Source organism: Mobula hypostoma, chromosome 23, assembly GCF_963921235.1.
Source record: "Mobula hypostoma chromosome 23, sMobHyp1.1, whole genome shotgun sequence".
Classification (NCBI taxonomy): Eukaryota; Metazoa; Chordata; class Chondrichthyes; order Myliobatiformes; family Myliobatidae; genus Mobula; species Mobula hypostoma.
Genome location: NC_086119.1, coordinates 13,210,067 through 13,231,726, shown reverse-complemented (window position 1 = coordinate 13,231,726; position 21,660 = coordinate 13,210,067). Strand labels below are relative to the sequence as shown.

The window sequence follows — 21,660 nt, the reverse complement described above, 5'->3', positions numbered from 1 at the left end:
GCACTGGAGAAGTATCACTGGCACTATTTTTATAATATCCTCCATATCCACTAGCAGTGCAATGAACAAATGTTAGCATCTACTCCCAGGTCAATGTACCCGATATCAAGGCTCTGATCGCAATCACAAGCTGTGGTAGGTTGGGTCCTGATGAAGGGTTCTGGCCCGAAACGTTGATTGATCGTTTCCACGGTTGCTGCCCGACCTGCTGAGTTCCTCCAGCGTGTTGTGAGTGTTGCTTTGACCCCAGCATCTGAAGAGTATTTTGTGGAGCAGGTTCTTTGGCCCAGCTGGCTCATGCTGACCTTGATGTCCCATTCAAGCTAATCTCATTAACCATTGTTTGTCCCGTAACCTTACAAATATTTATAATCCATGTGCCTGTCCAACTGCCTTTTTAAAGATGTTCTTGCTTCTCCCTCAACCACTTCCACAGGCAGTTCATTCCACATACATGCCATCTTTCATGTAAAACAAAAAGTTGCTCCTCAAGTTCCTATTAAATCTTTCTCCTCTCCCATTAAACATCTGTGCCCTAGTTCTTAATTCCATAACCCTGGAAAAAAGACTGCATTCATCCTATCTATGCCTCGCATGATTTTTTTTATACCTTTATAAGATCAACTCTCAGTTTTCTACACTACAAGGAATAAAGTCCAGGCCTGTCCAATCTCTCCCTATAAGACATAGGAGCAGAGTTAGGCCATCTGGCCCTTCGAATCTGCTCTACCATTCAATCATGGCTGATCCTTTTTTTAATCTCCTCCTCAACCCTAGTTCCCGGTCTTCTCCCCATAACCCTTGATGCCATGTCCAATCAGGAACCTATCAATCTCTGCCTTAAATACACCCAGTGACCTGGCCTGCACAGCTGCACGTGGCAACAAATTCCACAAATTCACCATCCTTTGGCTAAAGAAACTTCTCCCCATCTCTGTTTTGAAAGGGTGACCCTCTATCCTGAGGCTGTGCCCTCTTGTCCCAGACCCTCCCACTATGGGAAACATCCTTTCCACGTCTACTCTGTCTAGGCCTTTCAACATTAGAAAAGTTTCAATGAGATTCCCTCCTCATCCTTCTGAATTCCAGCAAGTACAGACCCAGAGCCATCAAACGTTCTTCGTATGATAACACTTTCATTCCTGGAATCATCCTTGTGAACCTCCTCCAATGCCAGCACATCCATTCTAAGATGAGGGGCCTAAAACTGTTCATAATACTCAAGGTAAGACCTCACCAGTGATTTATAAATCACATCACATCAGCATCACATCCTTGCTCTTGTATTCTAGACCTCTTGAAATTAATGCTAACCTAGCATTTGCCTTCCTCACCACTGACTCAACCTGCAAGTTAACCTTCAGGGTGTTCTGCACAAGGACTCCCAAGTCCCTCTGCATCTCAGATTCTGGATTTTCGCCCCGTTTAGAAAATAGTCCGCACATTTATTTCTACGACTAAAGTGCACGACCATGCATTTTCCAACAGTGTATTTCATTTGCCACTTTCTTGCCCATTCTCCTAATCTCTGCAGGTCCTTCTGCATCCTACCTGTTTCCTCAACACTACCTGCCCCTCCACCAATCTTCATATCATCTATATCATTTACATACAGCATAAAAAGAAGTGGTCCCAACACCGACCCCTGTGGAGCACCACTAGACACTGGCAGCCAACCAGAAAAGGATCCTTTTATTCCCACTCGCTGCCTCCTACTAATAAGCCAATGCTGTAACCATGTTAGTAACTTTCCTATAATACCATGGGCTCTTAACTTGGTAAGCAGCCTCATGTGTGGCACCTTGTCAAAAGCCTTCTGAAAGTCTAAATATACAACATCCACGGCATCCCCTTTATCTATCCTACTTGTAATCTCCTCAAAGAATTCCAACAGGTTCGTCCGGCAGGATTTTCCCTGAAGGAAGCTATGTTGATTTTGTCCTGTCTTGTCTTGTATCACTAAGTACTCCATCACCTCATCCTCAACAATAGACTGGAACACCTTCCCAACCACTGAGGTCAGGCTAACTGGTCTGTAATTTCCTTTCTGCTGCCTTCCTCCCTTCTTAAAGAGTGGCGTAACATTTGCAATTTTCCAGTCCCCTGGCACCATGCCAGAGTCCAATGATTTTTGAAAGATCATTTTTAATGCCACCACAATCTCTAATGCTACCTCTTTCAGAACCCTAGGGTGCAGGTCCTCTGGTGCGGGTGACCTTTAGATCTTTCAGCTTTTTGCACCTACTACAACATCAGGTATACTGCTAGTGTTTTCCACAGTGAAGAATGACGCAAAATACTCATTTAGTTCATCAGCCATCTCCTTGTCTCCCGTTATTATCTCTCCTGCCTCATTTTCTAGCAGTCCTATATCCACTCTCATTTCCCTTTTATTTTTAACATACTTGAAAAACTTTAACTATCTACGTTGTTATTATTTGCTAGCTTGCTTTCATATTTCATATTTTCCCTTCTAGTGATTTTTTTAGTTGCTCTCTGTAGGTTTTAAAAAACTTCACAATCCTCTATCTTCCCACTAATTTTTGCTTTGTTGTATGCCCTTTCTTTTGCTTTTACAATAGCTTTGTTGGCCACGGTTGTACTATTTCACCATTTGAGAATTTCTTCATTTTTAGAATGCACATGCAGGCACCTTCCTCATTTTTCCCAGAAACATACGCCATTGCTGCTCTGCTGACATCCCTGCCAGCAGCTCCTTCCAACTTACTTTGGCCAACTCCTCTCTCGTACCACTGTAATTTCCCTTACTCCACTGAAATACTGCTATATCAGACTTTATTTTCTCCCTATCAAATTTCAAGTTGAACACAATCGTATTGTGATCACTGGTTCCTAAGGGTTCTTTTACCTTAAGCTCCCTAATCGCCTCTGATTCATTACATAACACCCAATCCAGTCTAGCTGATCCTGTTGTAGGCTCAACGACAAACTGCTGTAAAAAGCTATCTCTTCGGCATTCAACAAACTCAGTCTCGAGATCAATTACCAACCTGATTTTCCCAATCGACCTGCATGTTAAAATCTCCCATGACTACTATAACATTGTCCTTTTGACATGCCTTTTCTATTTCCTGTTGTAACCTGTGGTCCACCTTCCAGCCACTGTTGGGAGGCCTGTATATGACTGCCATCACTGTCCTTTTACCCTTGCAGTTTCTCAACTCAGCCTACAAGGATTCACCATCTTCCGATCCTATGTCACATCTTTCTACTGATTTGATGCTATTCTTTACCAGTAGAGCCACACCACCCCCTCTGCCTACCTTCCTATCCCTCCGATATAACGTGTAACCTTGGATATTCAGTTCCCAACTACAGCCATCCTTCAGCCACGATTCGGTGATGGCCACGACATCATACCTGGCAATCTGTAATATTGCAACAAGATCATTCACTTTGTTTCTTATACTACATGCATTTAGATACAACACCTTGAGTACTGTATTTGCTGTCCTTTCTGACTCTGCATCCCTAATGATTTGATACTCTGCCTATTGGCTGCAACTAGTTCCCATCACCTGTCTGCTCTTCCTGACAATCTGACTGCACGCTATCTTTATTTTTTTTATCATCCTTCCTTTCCTGAGTCCCTTCACTCTGGTTCCTACCCCCACCAAATTAATTTAAACCCTCCCCAACAGCTCTAACAATCCTGCCCGTGAGAATATTGGTCCCCCTCGGGTTCAGGTGCAACCCGTCACTTTTGAACAGGTTATACCTCCCCCAGAAGAGATCCCAATTATCCAAGAACCTGAAGCCCTGCCCCTTGCACCAGCTTCTCAGCCATGCATTTATCTGCCAAATTATCCTGTTTCTACCCTCACTGGCGCGTTGACACAGGCAGCAATCCAGAAATTACCACCCAAGAGGCCCTGCTTCTCAGCTTTCTACCTAGCTCTCTCAATTCTCCTTTCAGGACCTCATTGCTTTTTCTTCCCATGTCATTGGTAGCAATATATACCAGGACATCTGGCTGCACCCCCTCCCTCTCCAAAATGTTGTGGACGTGATCTGAGGCATCCCTGACCTTGGCACCTGGGAGGGAACATACCATCCGGGTGTCCCATTCACGTCCACAGAATCTTCTGTCTGTTCCCCTCACTATTGAGTCCCCTATCACTACCGCTTCCCTCTTCTCCCTCTTTCCCTTCTGCACCACGGACCCATGCTCAGTGCCAGTAACTCAGTGGCCGTAACATTCTCCCCTATAGGGGAGTATAAGGGACTATAACTCAGTCCCTTAAGTCCTGACAACATCTTTGTAAATCCTTATGCACTTTTATCAGTTAATTACATCTTTCCCACAGCAGGGCAACCAAAACTGAACAAATATTCCAAGAGCAGTCTCAATAGTATCTTGTATAACCTCATTATAACTTCCGGATTTTTATATTTACTGTCCTGGCTTATGAAATCCAACATGTCAGAAGCCTTCACCACCCTGTCTACCCCTGACTCCATTTATTTGTACTACAAGTTAATTCTGTTTGACAGTACTCCCCAGGCACTGCTGTGAACTGTGAAAGTTCTACTCTGATATGATTTCCCAATATGCAATACCTCACACTTATCCGAGTTGACCTCTTTTTGTCTTTGCTCAGCACACTTACTCACCTGGTCATGATCCCCTGCAATGTTTGAGAACCTTCTTCATTGTCCTATTTTAGAGATACCTGAAGACTTACCAATCATGTCTTGTACATTCCTACCCAAATCGCTGTTACAGATGGCAGCTATAGGCTTAGCACTGAACCCAAGGCACACCACTAGTATCGGGTCTCCAGTCCGAGAAACAACCTTCCACCATCACCCGCTGCTTTCTACCATCAATCCAATTGTGTATTTAGTCAGCTCTCCTTGGATTCTATGTGATCTAACCTCCCAGAGCAGCCTACCATGTGGAAACTTATCAAAACTTTTACTAAAGTTCATATAAAACATGTCTACTACCCTGCCTTTGTCCACTTTCGTAGTCACATAAGCAAAAACACTTGAATCCAGTTCATAAGACATGGTCTCCCATGAACAAGTCATGCTGACTATTCGTCATCATCTCCTATATTTCCAGATGCACATATTTTTAATCCTTCAGAATCCTCTCTGGTAACTTACAATGGATGTTGGATTTATTGGTCTATAGTTCCCAGGTTTTGTTTCGTTTAATGAAGGCTCAACATTCACTACCCTCTAGTCTACTGGCACCTCAGCGGTGGCTAACAATAATTGAAATATCTCAGGCAGGGCTCCTGCAACTTCTTCTATAATCTCCCACAGTCTTCTTGAATATACTTGGTTAAGTCTGAAGAATTGTCTGTCTGCATATCTCTTAAGACATCTAGTACCACCTCTTACTGTAATGTGAATTATCTCCATGACCTCCTCATCTACTTGTCCTAGTTCTGGTATTCATGTCTTTATCCATGTTTAATACAGCAGAAATATTCATTATGGACTTTGACCATTTCTTGCTGCTCCACATAAGGATGTCCCTTTTGGTCTTCGAAGGATCCTACTTTCTCTTTCAAGTTACTCTTTTCCCCTCAATCTGCTTATCTTTGGATTCTTATAGATCTTCTCAGCCAAAGATACCTCACGACCCCTTTATTACCTTCCTGATTTCCTTCCTGAGTACACTCCGGCAACCCTGGTACTCCTCCAGGGACTCTCGTAATCCCAACTGACTGTACCTGACCCATGCCGCTACTCCAATCAGCCCTTGCATGCTCCTGTCTTATACTATCAAAATTCACCTTTGCCCCAGTTTAGAACTTGAACTTCTGTACTAGTACTATCTTTTTCCATAGCTAGTTTAAAACTAAAAGAATTATTAAAGGAAATTGAATTCAAGAAATGAATCATTTAGGTTGTTACTCCAGGTCGTTTCCTCATTTCAATAGAAAAAGTCACCATATTTACATTAGCTCTCCCACGCAAGTGATCTCTCAGCTTAGTAAGTTTTCTCAGCAGAACAGGTGATTGGATGTACCAATATTTTGGTGCTTAGACAGAAGGCGTGATTCAGGAGGAATGTTTGGCCACTGGCAGCCACATTTCAGCTAATTTAGCATAATGATTTAATTGATGAATAACCATGGCACAGTGCCAGCACAGAAAGTCTGGTCTCTTTATCAACACATATATTAAATGTAAGCTAGAAACAAATGCTTATTGAGATGCAGTTCTCATTAATACCACCTCCCATTCACTAGGTCCCACCTATCAGCTGCTAGCTTGTACTCCTTCCCCTCCCCTCACTTGTCTGTACATTGCAACGGCGTCATAACGTGAATCTTTTTACTCCCTCACATTGTGGGATGGACGTAAGATTTAAATAAATTCAATTCAATTCCTTATTCTGGCTTCTGCCCCACTCCTTTCCAGTCCTGATGAAGGGCCTTGGTCCAAAATTTCGATTGATTATTCCCCTCTATAGATGTTGCCTGGCTTTTTCAGTTCCTCCAGCAGTTTATATGTGTTCATATTTCTCATTGGAGAATATTCAGCCTATCAAGTCTGCCAGCTTTTCTGTCCATCCTATCCTCCACTTCTAGGTAACCAATACTCTATAACCATCTTGCTCAGCAACTCCTTCCCAATTCTCCTACCACCCCTCGACTCCAGGGACAATTTGCAGCAGGCAGTTAACCCATCAGCAAAGCTGAGATGTACATTGAAACTAGAGCCACCAAAGGAAATGCACACAGTCACAGGGAGAACATGCAAACTCCGCACAGCATCTGAATTCAGGATGGAAGCTGGATTTCTAGAGCGGTGAGGTACATAAATGCTATAAATTCATTGCGCAATCAGCATTGATGAAAGTTAAAGACTGCAAAATCTGGACTAAAATAGAACTTAAGAGATTTGGGCTAATGTATAGCCAATAAACACACGAGATTCTACAGATGCTGGCAATTCAGAGCAACACACACAATACTGGAGGAACTCAGCAGGTCAGGCAGCAGAATAAGCAGCCAACATTTCAACCCGAGGCCCTTCATCAGGACTGGAAAGGAAGGCAGAAGAAGATGGGAGAGAATGGAAGGAGTATGATCTGCCAAGTGGTAGGTGAAAGCAGGGGAGATGAGATGAAGTGAGAAGCTGAGAGGTGATGTCAAAAAAACAGGGCTATGAATAACTTCCTATGCACAAGATTCTGATAATGGCTTACTGTCTAAAGTTGAAGACATGAAAATTAATGTATTACCTAGACAACAAATGGAGATAGATGGTGTTTTTGGTAATTCTGCATGCATCAAGGAAATAAGGTATAGGAGCGGAATTAGGCCATTTGGCCCATCAAATCTGCTCCACCATTTCATCATGGCTGATCCAATATTCCTGTCAGCCCCAATCTCCTGCCTTCTCCCTGTATCCCTTCATGCCCTGACCAATCAAGAATCTATCAACTTCTGGCTTAAATATACATAAAGACTTGGGCTCCACAGCTCTTGTGGCAAAGAATTCCTCAGAATCACCATTCTCTGGCTGAAGAAATTCCTCTTCATTTCCATTCTAAAGGGGATGCCCTGATACAGGGTCTCAACCTGAAATGCAGACCGTCCTTTTACCTCCATTGATGCTGTTTGACTCGTTGAGCTCCTCCAGAAATTTTGTTCTGGATCCATGTATCTGCAGTCTCTTGTGTCTGAAGAAATTGTTTTTGTTTGGTTCAATCCTTATTTGGGTTAATCTTATACATTATATTTTTACAGTATAAAAATATGAAACAGAAGTAGTGAAGACCAAAAGAAAATAAGACTAGGACCCACACTACAAGCAAAATAATGAGGAAGACAAGATGTTGGCGGGTACCAAACGTGTAAAATTAATAGCATGCAGTGCCTAAATATTCAATTAGTTATTTAACATTGAACACTCAAGATCAGTAGGAACTCTATCACTGTAAACATACAAGAATGTAAATGGAGAACAAACGTGAAATAGAGGAATGGACAGATGATTCAGCCTTGGAATGTAGTCTGTTTCAGACATTAATGAGGTGCATTTTATAAATTTTTATTTTCAGTTTAGAATATTTGTATTTCAACTTTTTTTGAATTGTGGTGTTACAACTGATATCCATGTTCACACCAAAATGCAGTTTGTTTTCAGATCTCTTCTAACCTTGGCAAGAGGTTCAATGGAGACATACGAGATTCAGTGGTATCTTTAAGTTATTTTCTCTTGTTAATCTGAAGTACAGTAATAAAAGGAAGTGTGTATTCATCTGAATTCATCCAAAGATGTTTAATATAAAACAGGTACAAGATATACGGCAGTCAATCATGTTGATTTATTAGATAAGCTAATGGATAAACTCTTGATTTTATCACAGACGAGGTATGTTGTGTACCATTTATATAAAAAGCAATGTGCCATATATTTTTAAATGTCACACACTCTACTTTACTGAAGTCCTCTTCACTTTTTCTTTGAAGAGTATTTATATGCAATCTACCATTTCTGGAGGGCCAGTACCCTCCACCCCATTTCAAAAGTATGTACATTTATGATGTAATTTTTGCATAATTTGTGTGAGACAAAATAGCAGAGATCTAAAGTGAAAAAAAAGTCAACCTTGTACTGAGAATGTGTCGTATCTTTCTCCTTTTTCGATTTTTTTAAAGTTTAGAACATTTTGGTTTGTGGATCAGTGCAGGGAATGGTACAGTCTTTTTGAAAGTATCAAATTCTGCTAATTTCCCACAATAATAACCTGTTTTATTGCATACAGTTTGCATGCAGTTGTTTTCCCTTGCTTTACCAAGACGTATAAACCAATTTAAAGCAGTAATAAGTTCTGGGACCCCATGAGAAACAAGAGAAAATCTGCAGATGCTGGGGCCCCGTGAGCCTGCTCTGCCATTTTAAACGTTTATGGCTGACTTGATGAGATGCACAGTCTTATCTATCTCTGTTAATATTTTACCCTGTTCCTTATCAAGAATCTAGTTACCTCCACCTTAAGAATATTGAAAATCTCTTCTCACGCTGCCCTTTGAGCCAGAAGATTCCAAAAAGTTGGCTAATTTAAAACTTCACCTCATCTCCATCATGGTTACTTGAAAGCGGCTAATCCTAGATTAAAACTTTGCACTTCACTTTCTCAGTTTTTTTAAAGTTATATACTTACCAGGATCATCCATGGTTAGAGCCATGTATAAGTTTGGTTGCTGACCTAGTCAAAATTCAACATTCAGTCATACCACCAGAATTGGAATCCTTCATTGATATTTAAAGGATTGCACTTGTATGGAAATTAGTAGTTGTCTGTGTGTAATATTAACTTCTAAAGTTCAAATTCCCATTAGTTGTGACTAAAAGTTAAAAATTCTTTTGCTCAATATTTCAATGTTAACGTAAATTTTTGAGTCCTTGAGTTGGGCTGCTTGTGTGTGCGTGTACACATTTGCACTGTTCATGTGAATCTGTATCTCTATTCAATCAGAATCAGATTTAATATCAGTGGCTTCTGTCATGATATTTACAGTATTGACTTTATGGCAGCAGTACAATGAAATACATGATAAATAAATGTAGAGAAAAAAAGCTGAGTTAGGTCCTCAGTGATATTGACAACCAGGAACTTGAAATTGCTCACTCTCTCCACTTCTGATTGCTCTGAGGATTGGTTTGTGTTCCCTTGTCTCACCCTGCCTGAAGTCCACAATCAGCTCTTGTTTGCTGATGTTGAGTGCAAGTTTATTGTTGCCACACCGCTCAAATAACTGGTATATCTTGCTCCTGCATGCCCTTTCGTTACCATCTGAAATTCTGCCAACAGTGGTTGTATCATCAGCAAATTTATAGATGGCATTTGAGCTATGCCTAGCAACGGGTGTAGGGAGAGTAGAGCAGTGGCCAAAGCACTCAACCCGTCAGTGAGGTGGCAATCGACACTGGCTCATCACAAGAAATGAACGAGACATGGACCAATTGGACCAATTGGACCGAAGTTGACCAATTAATCTAGCATTTGTCATTCGGTAAATACTGGAATATATTACCTGGGAGGTAATCACAGGACAGTTGGAAAGGTCTTAATTCAATCAAGCAAAGTCAACATAGTTTTGCGAAAGAGAAGTGTTAGTTGAGAAACTTGTGGGAGCTTTTTGAGGGTGGAACATACAGTTTGGATAAAGGAAAACCAGTGGAATGAGTCAGTTTGTGGATTTTCAGAATCCACTTGATAAAGTGTTATGTAAGAAGACACAGCACAAGATAAGCACACAAAATTGGGGGTAGGGCTTGGATGGGGAGTGGCTAACCAACAGAAAAGAGAGTTAGGTATCCTCATCTTTTTTTCTAGACCTGATAAAGGATCATGGCCCAAAATGTCAACTGTACTCTTTTCCATAGATGCTGTAGGCCTGCCGAGTTCCTCCGGCATTTTGTGTGTGTTGCAGAGATTTGGTTTTGATGGGTTTTAGGATGAAAGCTGATGTGAAAAGATATTGACTCAGAAATTTAAGATGTAGTATCACTCTGGCTGGAGCTAAGAAGCAGTAAGGGATAGGGAACATAAGACATAGGAGCAGAATTAGGCCATTTAGCTTGTCGAGTCTGCTCCACCATTTCATCGTGGCTGATCCATTTTTCCTCTCAGCCCCAATCTCTTGCGCTCTCCCCGTATTCCTTCATGCTCTGACCAATCAAGAATCCATCAACTCGTACCTTAACTATACATACAGACTTAGCCTCTACAGCTGCCTGTGGCAAAGAACTCCACAGATTTACTACCCTCTGGTGAGGAGGAAATCCTTCCTCATCTCCATTCCAAAAGGACGACCCTTTATCCTGAAGCAGTGTTCCCTGGACTTAGACTTTCCTGCCATAGGAAACATGGTCTCTACTCTATCAAGGCCTTTCACCATTCGATAGGTTTCAATGAGGTCACGTCTCATTCTTCTGAATTCCAGTGAATACAGACCCAGAGTCATCAAGCGCTCTTCATATGACAAGCCGTTCAAACCTGGAATCATTTCTATGAATCCCCTTTGACCCCTCTCCAGTTTCAGCACATCCTTTCTAAGATAAGGGGCCCAAAACTTCTCACAATACTTCAAGTGAAGCCTCACCAGTGCTTTATAAAGTCTCAACATTACATCCTTGCTTTTATATTCTAGTCCTCTCGAAATGACTGCTAACATCACATTTGCCTTCCTCATCACAAACTCAACCTGCAAATCAGAATTTTGTATTTTCTCTCCATTTAGAAAATAGTCAACCCTTTCATTTCTTCGACCTAAGTGCATAACCATACACTTCCTGACACGGTATTCCATCTACCACTTCTTTGCGCATTCTTCTTATCTATCCAAGTCATTCTGTAGCTTCTCCACTTCCTCAAAATTGCTCCCAACACTGACGTCTGTGGAGCACCACTGGTCACTGGCAGCCAACCAGAAAAGGCTCCTTTTACTCCCACTCAATGGGAATTATCAATGGTAATATGGGGGTTGGCGTCAAGAGGGAGATTGGAAATGCAAGTAACAATATTAATGAGTGAGTTAAATTTGTGTACATGTGTGTTGTGTATACTGTGTTGCAAATTGTGGTGCCTTTGCTTATTGTCTGTGTCTTTATGTATTAGTGAGGAGTCCTGCATTGTGGAAGGAATGCCATAGAGTTAGAAGTGCCAGTCATTGTTTGCACATTAAATTGAAGTGGTGCCTGGTGAATGGAGAGATTCCATGGCAAACTTGATTTTGAAAAAGCGCTAGGAAGTTATTCTCCAGTGTCCTAGCACGAATACCTATTCTTCAATCAATGTCACAAAAGGTACAAAAATATTTTAGTGATTATCAGTTTGCTTTCTGAGCACCCACTTGCAGTATCTTGATTGTTCTATTATAGTTACCCCTTATAAATCCTCCTGGACCTGTACGCTTCCAATTTCTAGAACTAAGGAGATGGGTTCCTTCTTCAAAGAAAGGGGCTTTCCTTCCTCCACAATCATGCTGCCTTCAACCTCATCTCTTCCATTTCGTGCACGTCTGCCTTCACCCCATATTCCTGTCATCCCAACTGGGATAGGGTTCCTCTTGTCCTCACCTACCACCCCACCTGCCTCTGCATCCAGCAGCACATAATTCTCCATAGATTCTGCCATCTCCAACGGGATCCCACCATCAAGCACATCTTTCCCTCCCCCCACCCCGAACTTGCTGCTTTCCGCAGGGATCACTCGCTACGCGACTCCCTTATCCACTTATCCCTCTCCATTGAACTTTCTCCTGGCACTTATCCTTGCAAATGGAACAACTGCTGAACCTGCCCCTACACTTTCTCCCTCACTACCATTCAGGACCCCACACAGTCCTTCCAGGTGAGGCGGTACCTCACCTGTGAGATTGTTGCGGTCATCTACTGTATCTGGTGCTCCCAGTGTGGCCTGCTGTAGATTGGGAGACCGCTTCGCCGAGCACCTGCACTGCATCAGCCAGAAAAAGCAGGATTTTCCAGTGGTTGCCCATTTTAATTCCACTTTTCATTCTCATTCCAACATGTCAGTCCATGGCCTCCTCTACTGCCGTGATGAGGCCATATTCAGGTCAGAGGAGTAACACCTTATATTCCATCTGGGTAGCCACCAACCTGATAGCATGAAAATCAATTTCCCAAACTTCTGGTAATGCCCCACCCATCACCATTCCCCATCCCCTTTTCCCTCTCTCAAATCTCCTTACCTGTCCATCACCTCCCCCTGGTGGTCCTTCCCCTTCCCTTTCTTCCATAGCCTTCGCATGGAATCTCATATCAGAATCCCCCTTCTCCAGTCCTTTACCTCTTTCACCAATGGACTTCCCAGCTCTTAACTTCACCCCTCCCCCCTCCTGGTTTCACCTATCACCTACCACCTTGTACTTCTTCCTCCCCTCCCCCCACCTTCTTATTCTGACTTCTCATCTTTTTCCTCCAGTCCTGATGAAGGGTCTCAGCCGGAAACATCGTTTGTTTACTTTTTTCCATGGATGCTGCCTGACCTGTTGAGTTCTTCCAACATTTTATGTGTGTTGCTTTGGATCTCCAACATCTGCTGATATTTTTGCGTCTTTGACCGTGTTTTTGGTTGTCTCACCTAATATCCTTTTTGTAGCATGTTGTGATACTGAATATTTCTCCACAGATGTCTCAGGATGTTATGCAGCATCAATGTCCCAAGTAGGTGGAAATCTTTCCATTTAACAAGACAATCTGTATAATTGAATGCCAAGCATCACAAAGTGTTCTTCTTTTTCTCATCACATACTGAGAATATGTGTGACTATTTAAATGGAGATTGTCTCACCTTACCCATGGATGGCTTATTGAAAAGTCAAATAATTATTTTGCTATGGGTTGCCTATGTCATATGGAATCATTTCTTTCCTTGCATGTGGGTGGCAATTAAAGGAATAGTGTCCCTTATTACCTATGAGTATTTACAGCACCAGATACTGAAGGGCTCCTGTGGGATTTCATTCTGCTGTAATGGGACGTTTCAACCCTTGCTGTTTAAAGTAGGTATCTCTGTGTGTGAATGTGCAGTACGACCATGAAGCTATCAGATTTGGGGTCAATATCCTTTTAAAACCAGGCGCCTGGGGTTCACATCCACTCCTCCTGCAACTGACAATGCAGGGTGCATTTCACCAGCCTGCAAAGATCCTGATTCTGTTTTTTCTTAGTCTGGGATAGCGGAGGATGGGATGGTGTTGGAGCTGCTGAGATCCTGGTTTGAAACCTCTGCATCTCTGTCAGTTATGACACTGTAGCGTAGCGATTGGTACAATTGCTTTACAGCACCAGCTATAAGATTGGGCTTCCATTCCTGCCACATTGTATAAATATTATTAGAACAGCTCTATTTCGTAGATAACACCAGCTCTTACAGTACTGTGCAATAGTCTAAGGGACATATATGTATATATATCTAAGGCTTTTGCACAGTACTGTATTTGTCAACATGGAGTGGAGAAGAGAGTTTGTAAATCTAGGATATTAGTTTGTAAATAAAGGACACTGAGAATGGTGAGGGTGGAGTGCAGTGGGAGGGGTGCAGTGGTGAGGGTGGAGTGCAGTGGGAGGGGTGTGGGACAAGTGGCAGAGAAGGAATGCCATGGGTGGGGGAGGGCACACCCAGCTCAGAGACACCAGGCAAGGTCATTTGGTTCCAAACAATGGGTTTATTGATCATTACAGAATGTCTCTCTGGTGCTTTCTGCTCCCTCCCCTCTCCCTTCCCCTCTTCCCAATCACAATTCCCCTCTCCCTGTCCCCTTCCCACTCTCAGTCCACAATAGAGACCCATATCAGATCAGGTTTATCATCACTCACATATGTCGTGAAATTAGTTTTTTTTTGCAGCACCAGTACCGTGCAATACATAAAATTACTACACTACTGTGCAAAAGTCTTAGGCACCCTAGCTATATACAGTGTATGCACCAAATATTTTTGCACAGTACTGTATATTGTGAAATTTGTTATTTTATGGCAGAGGTATAGTGCCTGACAGGGTGGAAATACATCTCTACCAAAGGAGGTGCAAGGTGCTCCTTCTCTCCCCTGCTTAGCTCCCAACCCACCTGATCAGGGTCACGTGAAGCCATGGGAGCAGGTGGTGGATGGTTGTATGAGCAGCTGGTGAATATCAAAAGTCCTGGTTATGAAACCACTGATGCCAGGCAGACGCTGCCCAGAAGAAGGCAATCTCAAACCACTTCTTTAGAAAAAAATACCAAGAGCAATCACGGTCAAGACAATGATCGCCTGCGTCATACAACATGGCACCTAATGATGATGAAGATAGTGCCAGTCATAAAATAATTGCAAGTTACAAAAAATAATTAATGCAAAAAGTGATATAATAGCAAGGTGGTGTTTATGGATTAGTCTGATGGTGGAAGGGAAGAAGCTGTTCCTAAAGTGTTCAGGCTCTTGCATCTCCTTGCTGGTAGTAATGTCCCGGATGGCGAGGGTACCTAATAATGGATGCCACCTTCTTGAGGCATTGCCTTTTGAAAATGCCCCTGATGGTGGGATGGCTTGTGCCCATGGTGGAGTAAGCTGGGTCTGCCACACTCTGCAGCCTACAACTACAACTAGAGATACAGTTGCACAATTAGAACTACAGTTATCTGGCCTCCTTCCATGCCGTGAAATATGACTTTATGATAAACTTTTTGAACAGATTTTTTTTGGTCTTTTTCTTTACTTTGATGATCCTTGTTTCCTGTAGCTAAAAGCTAATTAGTTCTGCATTTTAAAAAATCTTTGCTGAGTTGAAAAGTGTATATTTATCATATACTAGTTGTGTCAAGATATCATGAGATCCGATGTGTGGGTGTGGGCTGGTCCAATACTGCTCACCAGCTCAAACTGTTACCCAAATAAGTTAGTTACTTCCTCTTAATGCTTATGCATTTATCATGTGATCATGCCTATTCATTTCGCTTCCATTGTGATACAGCATAAAATTTCAATATGGTATAAATCTTAAGATAAATAACCAGGAATTGGGTAAAGTTCTCATTCCTTCTTTAAAACGTTTTCAAAATGGAGGTAATTAGTTTGCAATTCAGGTAGGGACAGTTTTACCAGTCTTGAGCCTCGGGTGTAGTTTCTAATAATACAGTGGAAAGAATTTTAATAGAATCACAAACACAAGGAAATCTGCTGATGCTGGAATTTTTTTGCAACACGCATAAAATACTGGAGGAACACAGCAGGTCAGGTAGCATCTATGGAAAAGAGTAAACAGTCAACATTTCAGGCTGAGATCCTTCTTCAGGACTTGAAAGGAAGGGGAGCAGTCAGACTACATAAGAACATATGAAATAGAAGCAGGAGTATGCCATCTGGCCCTTTGAACCTGCTCTGCCATTCAATAAGATTTTAGCTGATTTGACCATGGACTCATCTCCACCTACCTGCCTTTCCCCCATAACCTTAATTCCCCTACTATGCAAACATCTATCTAACCTTGTCTTAAATATATTTACTGAGGTAGCCTCCACTGCTCCATTGGGCAGAAAATTCCACAGATTCACTACTCTTTGGGAAAAGCAGTTCCTCTTCATCTCCATCCTAAATCTATTCCCCTAAATCCTGAGGCTATGTCCCCTAGTTCTAGTCTCACCTACCAGTGGAAAGAACTTTCCTTTCTCTATCTTACCTGTCCCTTTCATAATTTTATATGTTTCTATAAGATCTCGTCTCATTCTTCTGAATTTCAGAGAGTGCAGACCCAGACGACTCCCCCTCATCTCTGGGATCAACCTGATGAACCTCCACTGCACTGTCTCCAAAGCCAATATATCCTTCCTCAGGTAAGGAGACCAGAACTGTATGCAGTACTCCAGGTGCAGCCTCACCCTGCACAGCTGCAGCATAACCTCCCTGCTTTTAAATTCAATCCCTCCAGCAATGAAAGCCAACTTTCCATTTGCCTTCTTTATAGCCTGCTGCGCCTGCAAAACAACCTTTTGTGATTCATGCAGAAGCACTCCCAAGTTCCTCTGCGCAGTGGCAATATTTTTAACATTTCAATAATCAGCTCTTCCACTTTTCCTTCCAAAGTGGATGACCTTGCATTTACCAACATTGTACTCCATCTGCCAGACACTTGCCCACTCAATTAACCTATCTATATCTCACTGCAGACTCTCCATATCTTCTGCACAATTTGCTTTTTGGCTCAATGTAGTATCATCAGCAAACTTAGGTACGCTACATTTGGTCCATTCTTCCAAATTGTTAATGTATGTCGTGAACAGTTGTGGGCTCAGCACCAAACCGCTCACCATTGATTGCCAACCAGAGAAACACCCATGTATACCTACAACCTGCTTCCTATCAGTTAACCAATCTTCTACCCATGCTAATACATCACCCCCAACTCTATGCAACATTATCTGATGGATAACATAGAAACATAGAAAATAGGTGCAGGAGTAGGCCATTCGGCCCTTTGAGGCTGCACCGCCATTCAGTACGATCATGGCTGATCATCCAACTCAGAACCCTGCACCAGCCTTCCCTCCATACCCCCCAATCCCTTTGGCCACAAGGGCCATATCTAACTCCCTCTTAAATATAGCCAATGAACTGGCCTCAACTGTTTCCTGTGGCAGAGAATTCCACAGATTCACCACTCTCTGTGTGAAGAAGTTTTTCCTCATCTCGGTCCTAAAAGGCTTCCCCTTTATCCTCAAACTGTGACCCCTCGTTCTGTACTTCCCCAACATCGGGAACAATCTTCCTGCATCTAGCCTGTTCAATCCCAAGTTTTTTATGCAGCACCTTATCGAACGCCTTCTGGAGTAAGAAGGTGAGGGGAGGAGAGGAAGAAGTACAAAGTGGCAGGTGCACCCCTCCCCCTCTCCTGATTTCACCTATCACCTGCCACCTTGTACTTCTTCCTAACCTGTCCCCACCTTACTCTGACTTCTCCCCTTCCTTTCCAGTCCTGAAGCAGGGTCTCAGCCCAAAGCGGCAACTGATTACTCTTTTCCATAGATGCTGCCTGACCTGCTGAGTTTTTCCAGCATTATAAGTGTGTTGCAAAGAATTTTAGTGTTAACCAACTGTAAAGGGGATTGGTATTTAGTTTCAGGGATGAGGTTTACTAGTTTTCTATGAACTCCCCGCTTATCATGGATGTCGGAGGTACAGAAATGCGCTTAGCAACTGAGAAGAACATGCTTTTGTGCATAGAAATGGATAAAGCTGATAAAGTTATCTGCCTTCCCATTGTAGTTTATGCAGAGCTACCTCCTTTTTAAAATTTGGGCTTTTGTTTACAGTTGTACAGTCTGTTGACATTGGTTCAACCTGAAGTAAGTGTCGCAACAGTTGGTAATGAAGAATATGTGCAATAATAATTCAGTGCCAGCCAGTACTGAGAATTTTTTTTTAGAAGTTTCATATTAAATGGAGGAAAATAGATTTAATTTTAGGTGAGGAAATATTCTCAGACTTTTGTGATATTTGGCATCAAAGTCTCAGATAAATCAATAGTGTGGCATGGAGGGAGAGCACAGATTTTCTTCCTTTTTTGTAAGTAACCATGGCCGAAGAACTTGGATTAAACAGATAATACTGAGTAAATTTGGCATTTGTAGATATGAACATTTAGATCTTTAGGCTAGATTGCATGTTGCTGTTGTGCCATTTGTCCTCCTGTTGTGATTCATCGTAGCTGAAACTTGCCTGCCCTGGGTGATTGGTACTGAAAGATGTTACCAGGGGATTGGACATACAGAAATACGTTCAAGTCCAGTCCCTTCTTGGATAGGGTTGTATAGACATAAGCAACTCCCTACTTCCACCAAATGGTACAGATAAACAACTATCATGTGTAGTGCAATGATTAAGAAGATGGTAGCAATGTATCCACACATTTACTGGTGAGCTCTGCTGTCTACCGGAGTACAAGTCAGAAGTACCTGATCATGTTGAAGGATGAGTCATTAGAAATATTGGATTGCTTTAATCTGACAGGTGATAAGGAATGTCAGTAGTAACAGAGGACACAGTTTCTGATAGATTATCAACTAGTATGATTCATGACCTCAAGTTTTCTTGGTTAATAATATCCCAGTGTTAAGAACACACTCTTCAATAATCCCAGAATTGACTGCTGCCTTAACCCATCTTGCCACCACCCCAATGATAAACATTCTGCTGTTGTCTGATGAAGTTTAGCAAGACTCCATTTATCATTCTGTCTTGGGTGAATGCAGAAGTAAAGAAATGATTGGTTAATTGAAGAGTTTCATTCTTTTACCTACAGTTCTGAATTGAAAGAAATTTTTGGCCATTTCCCTCAGATCATACAAGGGGACAATACTTTTTTTGAAAAGAATAGATACCATATATAAGGCAATGGAGAGTCAGTCAGTGAGTACTGCTGTGATCTGTTCACATTTAAATTCAGATTCAGTTATTTATCACAAGCTCACCAAAACACACAGTGAAATGTATCGTTTGCATTAACAACCAATACAATCTATAAGGATGTGCTGGGGGCAGCCTACAAGCATTGCCACATATAGCATACCCATCACGTTCTCAGAAGACTCGAGCAACAGTAACAATAAAACAAGCCGCGTATCTCCCTCCCACTCACCGACCCACATACACACAAGCAGTTCTCTAACCCTAGACAGACCTACTTTTCCTTCAGCCAAGCAGAATGAGGCAGTGTAGGTGTTGGGAATTTGTAAGTATCAAAGGCTTCCTAAAACCACAGGCAATAAAACTGTGCTCATGTTGTCACACAAGGTTCCTTTTAAAACTCGTCCCTTGCTCTACCCTTTTATATTGGCTATCTCCCCTCATCTTTCAATCCGGCTGAAGGGTCTCCAACCAAAAAATGTCTAACCATCCATTTCTCTCCCCAGGTGCAGCCTGACCCACTGAGTTCCTCCAGATTCCAGCATCTGCAGCTCCTAGTGTCTCCATCTCAAATACCAGAGCTGTGCAAACAGTAAGATTTCACTTTAAAGATGCCAATTGTAAACTCCTTGTATTGGCCTGGCTTTCATTATAGTGTGCTCATCTCCAGCAATAAGCTCACAGAAAAATGGGAAACCATTGTAGGAGAGGATAATCACCCGATAGTCATCCTTTGGGAGAGATTGGCCATAAAGTACACACTCAGTGGCCACTTTATTAGGTACAACTGTTCATTAATGCAGATGTCTAATCAGCCAATCATGTGGCAGCAACTTTATGCATAAAAGCATGCAGACATGGTCAAGAGGTTCAGCTGTTGTTCGGGCCAGATATCAGAATAGGGAAGAAATGTGTTCTAACTGACTTTGACCGTGGAATGATTGTTGAAGCTAGACGGGATGATTTCAGTATTTCAGAAATTGCTGATCTCCTGGGATTTTTGCACACAGCAATCTCCAGAGTTTACAGAGAATAATGCAAAAAAACAAAAAACATCTGGTGAGTGGCATTTCTCTGGCTGAAAATGCCTTGCTAATAAAGGAGGTTAGAGGAGAATGGCCAAACTGTTTCAAGCAGATAGGAAGGTGACGGTAAGCCGACCACGTGTTACAGAAGAGCATCTCTCAATGCAAAACACATCAAACCTTGAAGTGTGTGGGCTACAACAACAAAGACCATGAACATCCATTCAGTGGACACTTTATTAGGTACAGGAGATATCTAATAAAGGGACCACTAGGTGTAATGTATAGCTGCAGTTGCCTATGACGGATTAAGTAAGCAGCCAAGCAACCTTGAACAGATCTACATACACAAAAGGCTGGAGGAACTCAACAGGTCAGGCAGCATCTATGAAGGGAAGTAATCAAATGACGTTTTGGGCCAAGACCCTTAATCAGCACTGTTGTAGGAATCATTTGTGTCTCGAACTTTGAATAGATTTTGTGTGCAGGCCTTAAAGTCCTTGAAGGTTGCAGCACAGGTGGATAACACAGTTAAGAGGGCATAGGGGATACTGGTCTTCATAAGACAGCACTGAATGTAAAAGCAGAGAGGTGATGCTTCAACTTTAGAACTTTGGTGGGACATCAGTTGAAACTGCGTTCTGGCTGTGATCACCATATGGTTGGCAAGAAGTGACAGGAAAGGCGAAGGTGCAGAGGAAGTTCCCCACGGCATTGCCTGGGGTGGAGGGTTAGGTCCACTTTTCTTGGAGCGGAGGAGGTCAAAAGGACTTGTGATTGAGATATACAAGGGGTGATTGATAAGTTTGTGGCCTAAGGTAGAAGGCGATGAGTTACACAGCTCTCGTTACATGCACGTGTAGTTCAACTCTTTGAGTGAAAATGCAGAAAGTTTGAAGTTAATAATTCATCTCCTTCTAACTTAGGCCATGAACTTATCAATCACCCCTGCTGTGGACCACTTCTACAACGAAGGGATCCGTATGCTTCACGACCGCTGGACTAAGTGTGTAAATGTAGGAAAAATAAATGTGATAGGTTTTTGTAAAATTGACTCCTACCTTAGGCCACAAACTTATCAATCACCCCTCGTATAAACTATAGGTTAAACTGCAAGAAACATTACCTCATATAAGAGGTAGAAAACACGAAAGGGCACAAATGTAGAATAATGGGCTCGAGCCTGGCTGGCCCCTTGCATGCTTTCCATCTGTGCTCGGTTGAGCATCGAGTGAGCAACTCGGCCTCGTAAAAAACAGTAAAATGCTAAAGAAATAGCAAGGTTTCCGCCCGAGGTGCCACAAGGTGCGGGGAGGAACAACAACAACAATGGGTAAGAGACTTAAAGGAGATCTGAGGGAGACCTTTCTTACACCCTAAAAGTGATGAGTTTCTGGAATACACTGCCAGAGAGTCACAAAGACACTGACAGAATTTGAGAAGCGTGCAGACAAACACTTGTATCACCTCAGCACGGTAGGCTATGGGCCAAGTGCGGGAGGATGTAAGTAATCCGGTCAGGTCCTTACTTCTCAGCCGGGTTGTTGTGAGCTGAATGATCTATCCCCTTGCCGTGCCTCTAGATCAGTGGTTTCCAAAATGGGTGGTATCAACCGGGGGGAGGGGGGGGTGTACCTAAGGGATGACAGAGCTAATTTAAGAAATGAATTACTTATAAGGAATTAGTGCTCAGTGCCTCATAATAGACAATGGGTGCAGGAGTAGGCCA

General features: G+C 42.4%; 1 protein-coding gene across 2 annotated transcripts in view; it reads left to right on the top strand.

The window, feature by feature from the left end:
* The window catches only part of lyrm9 (LYR motif containing 9), a 54,014-nt gene that overhangs the window by 18,376 nt on the left and 13,978 nt on the right, over positions 1-21,660 (top strand). Inside the window, exons 2-5 of one of the 2 annotated variants that reach the window (XM_063031002.1) lie at positions 7,737-8,023; positions 11,618-11,805; positions 16,245-16,337; positions 19,413-19,498. In XM_063031002.1, the coding sequence (XP_062887072.1) occupies positions 11,794-11,805; positions 16,245-16,337; positions 19,413-19,498 (191 nt within the window). In that variant the 5' untranslated portion in view covers positions 7,737-8,023; positions 11,618-11,793. Of the gene's footprint in view, positions 1-7,736; positions 11,478-11,617; positions 11,806-16,244; positions 16,338-19,412; positions 19,499-21,660 lie in introns of those variants that run through there. The other variant, XM_063031003.1, reaches the window with a different exon arrangement.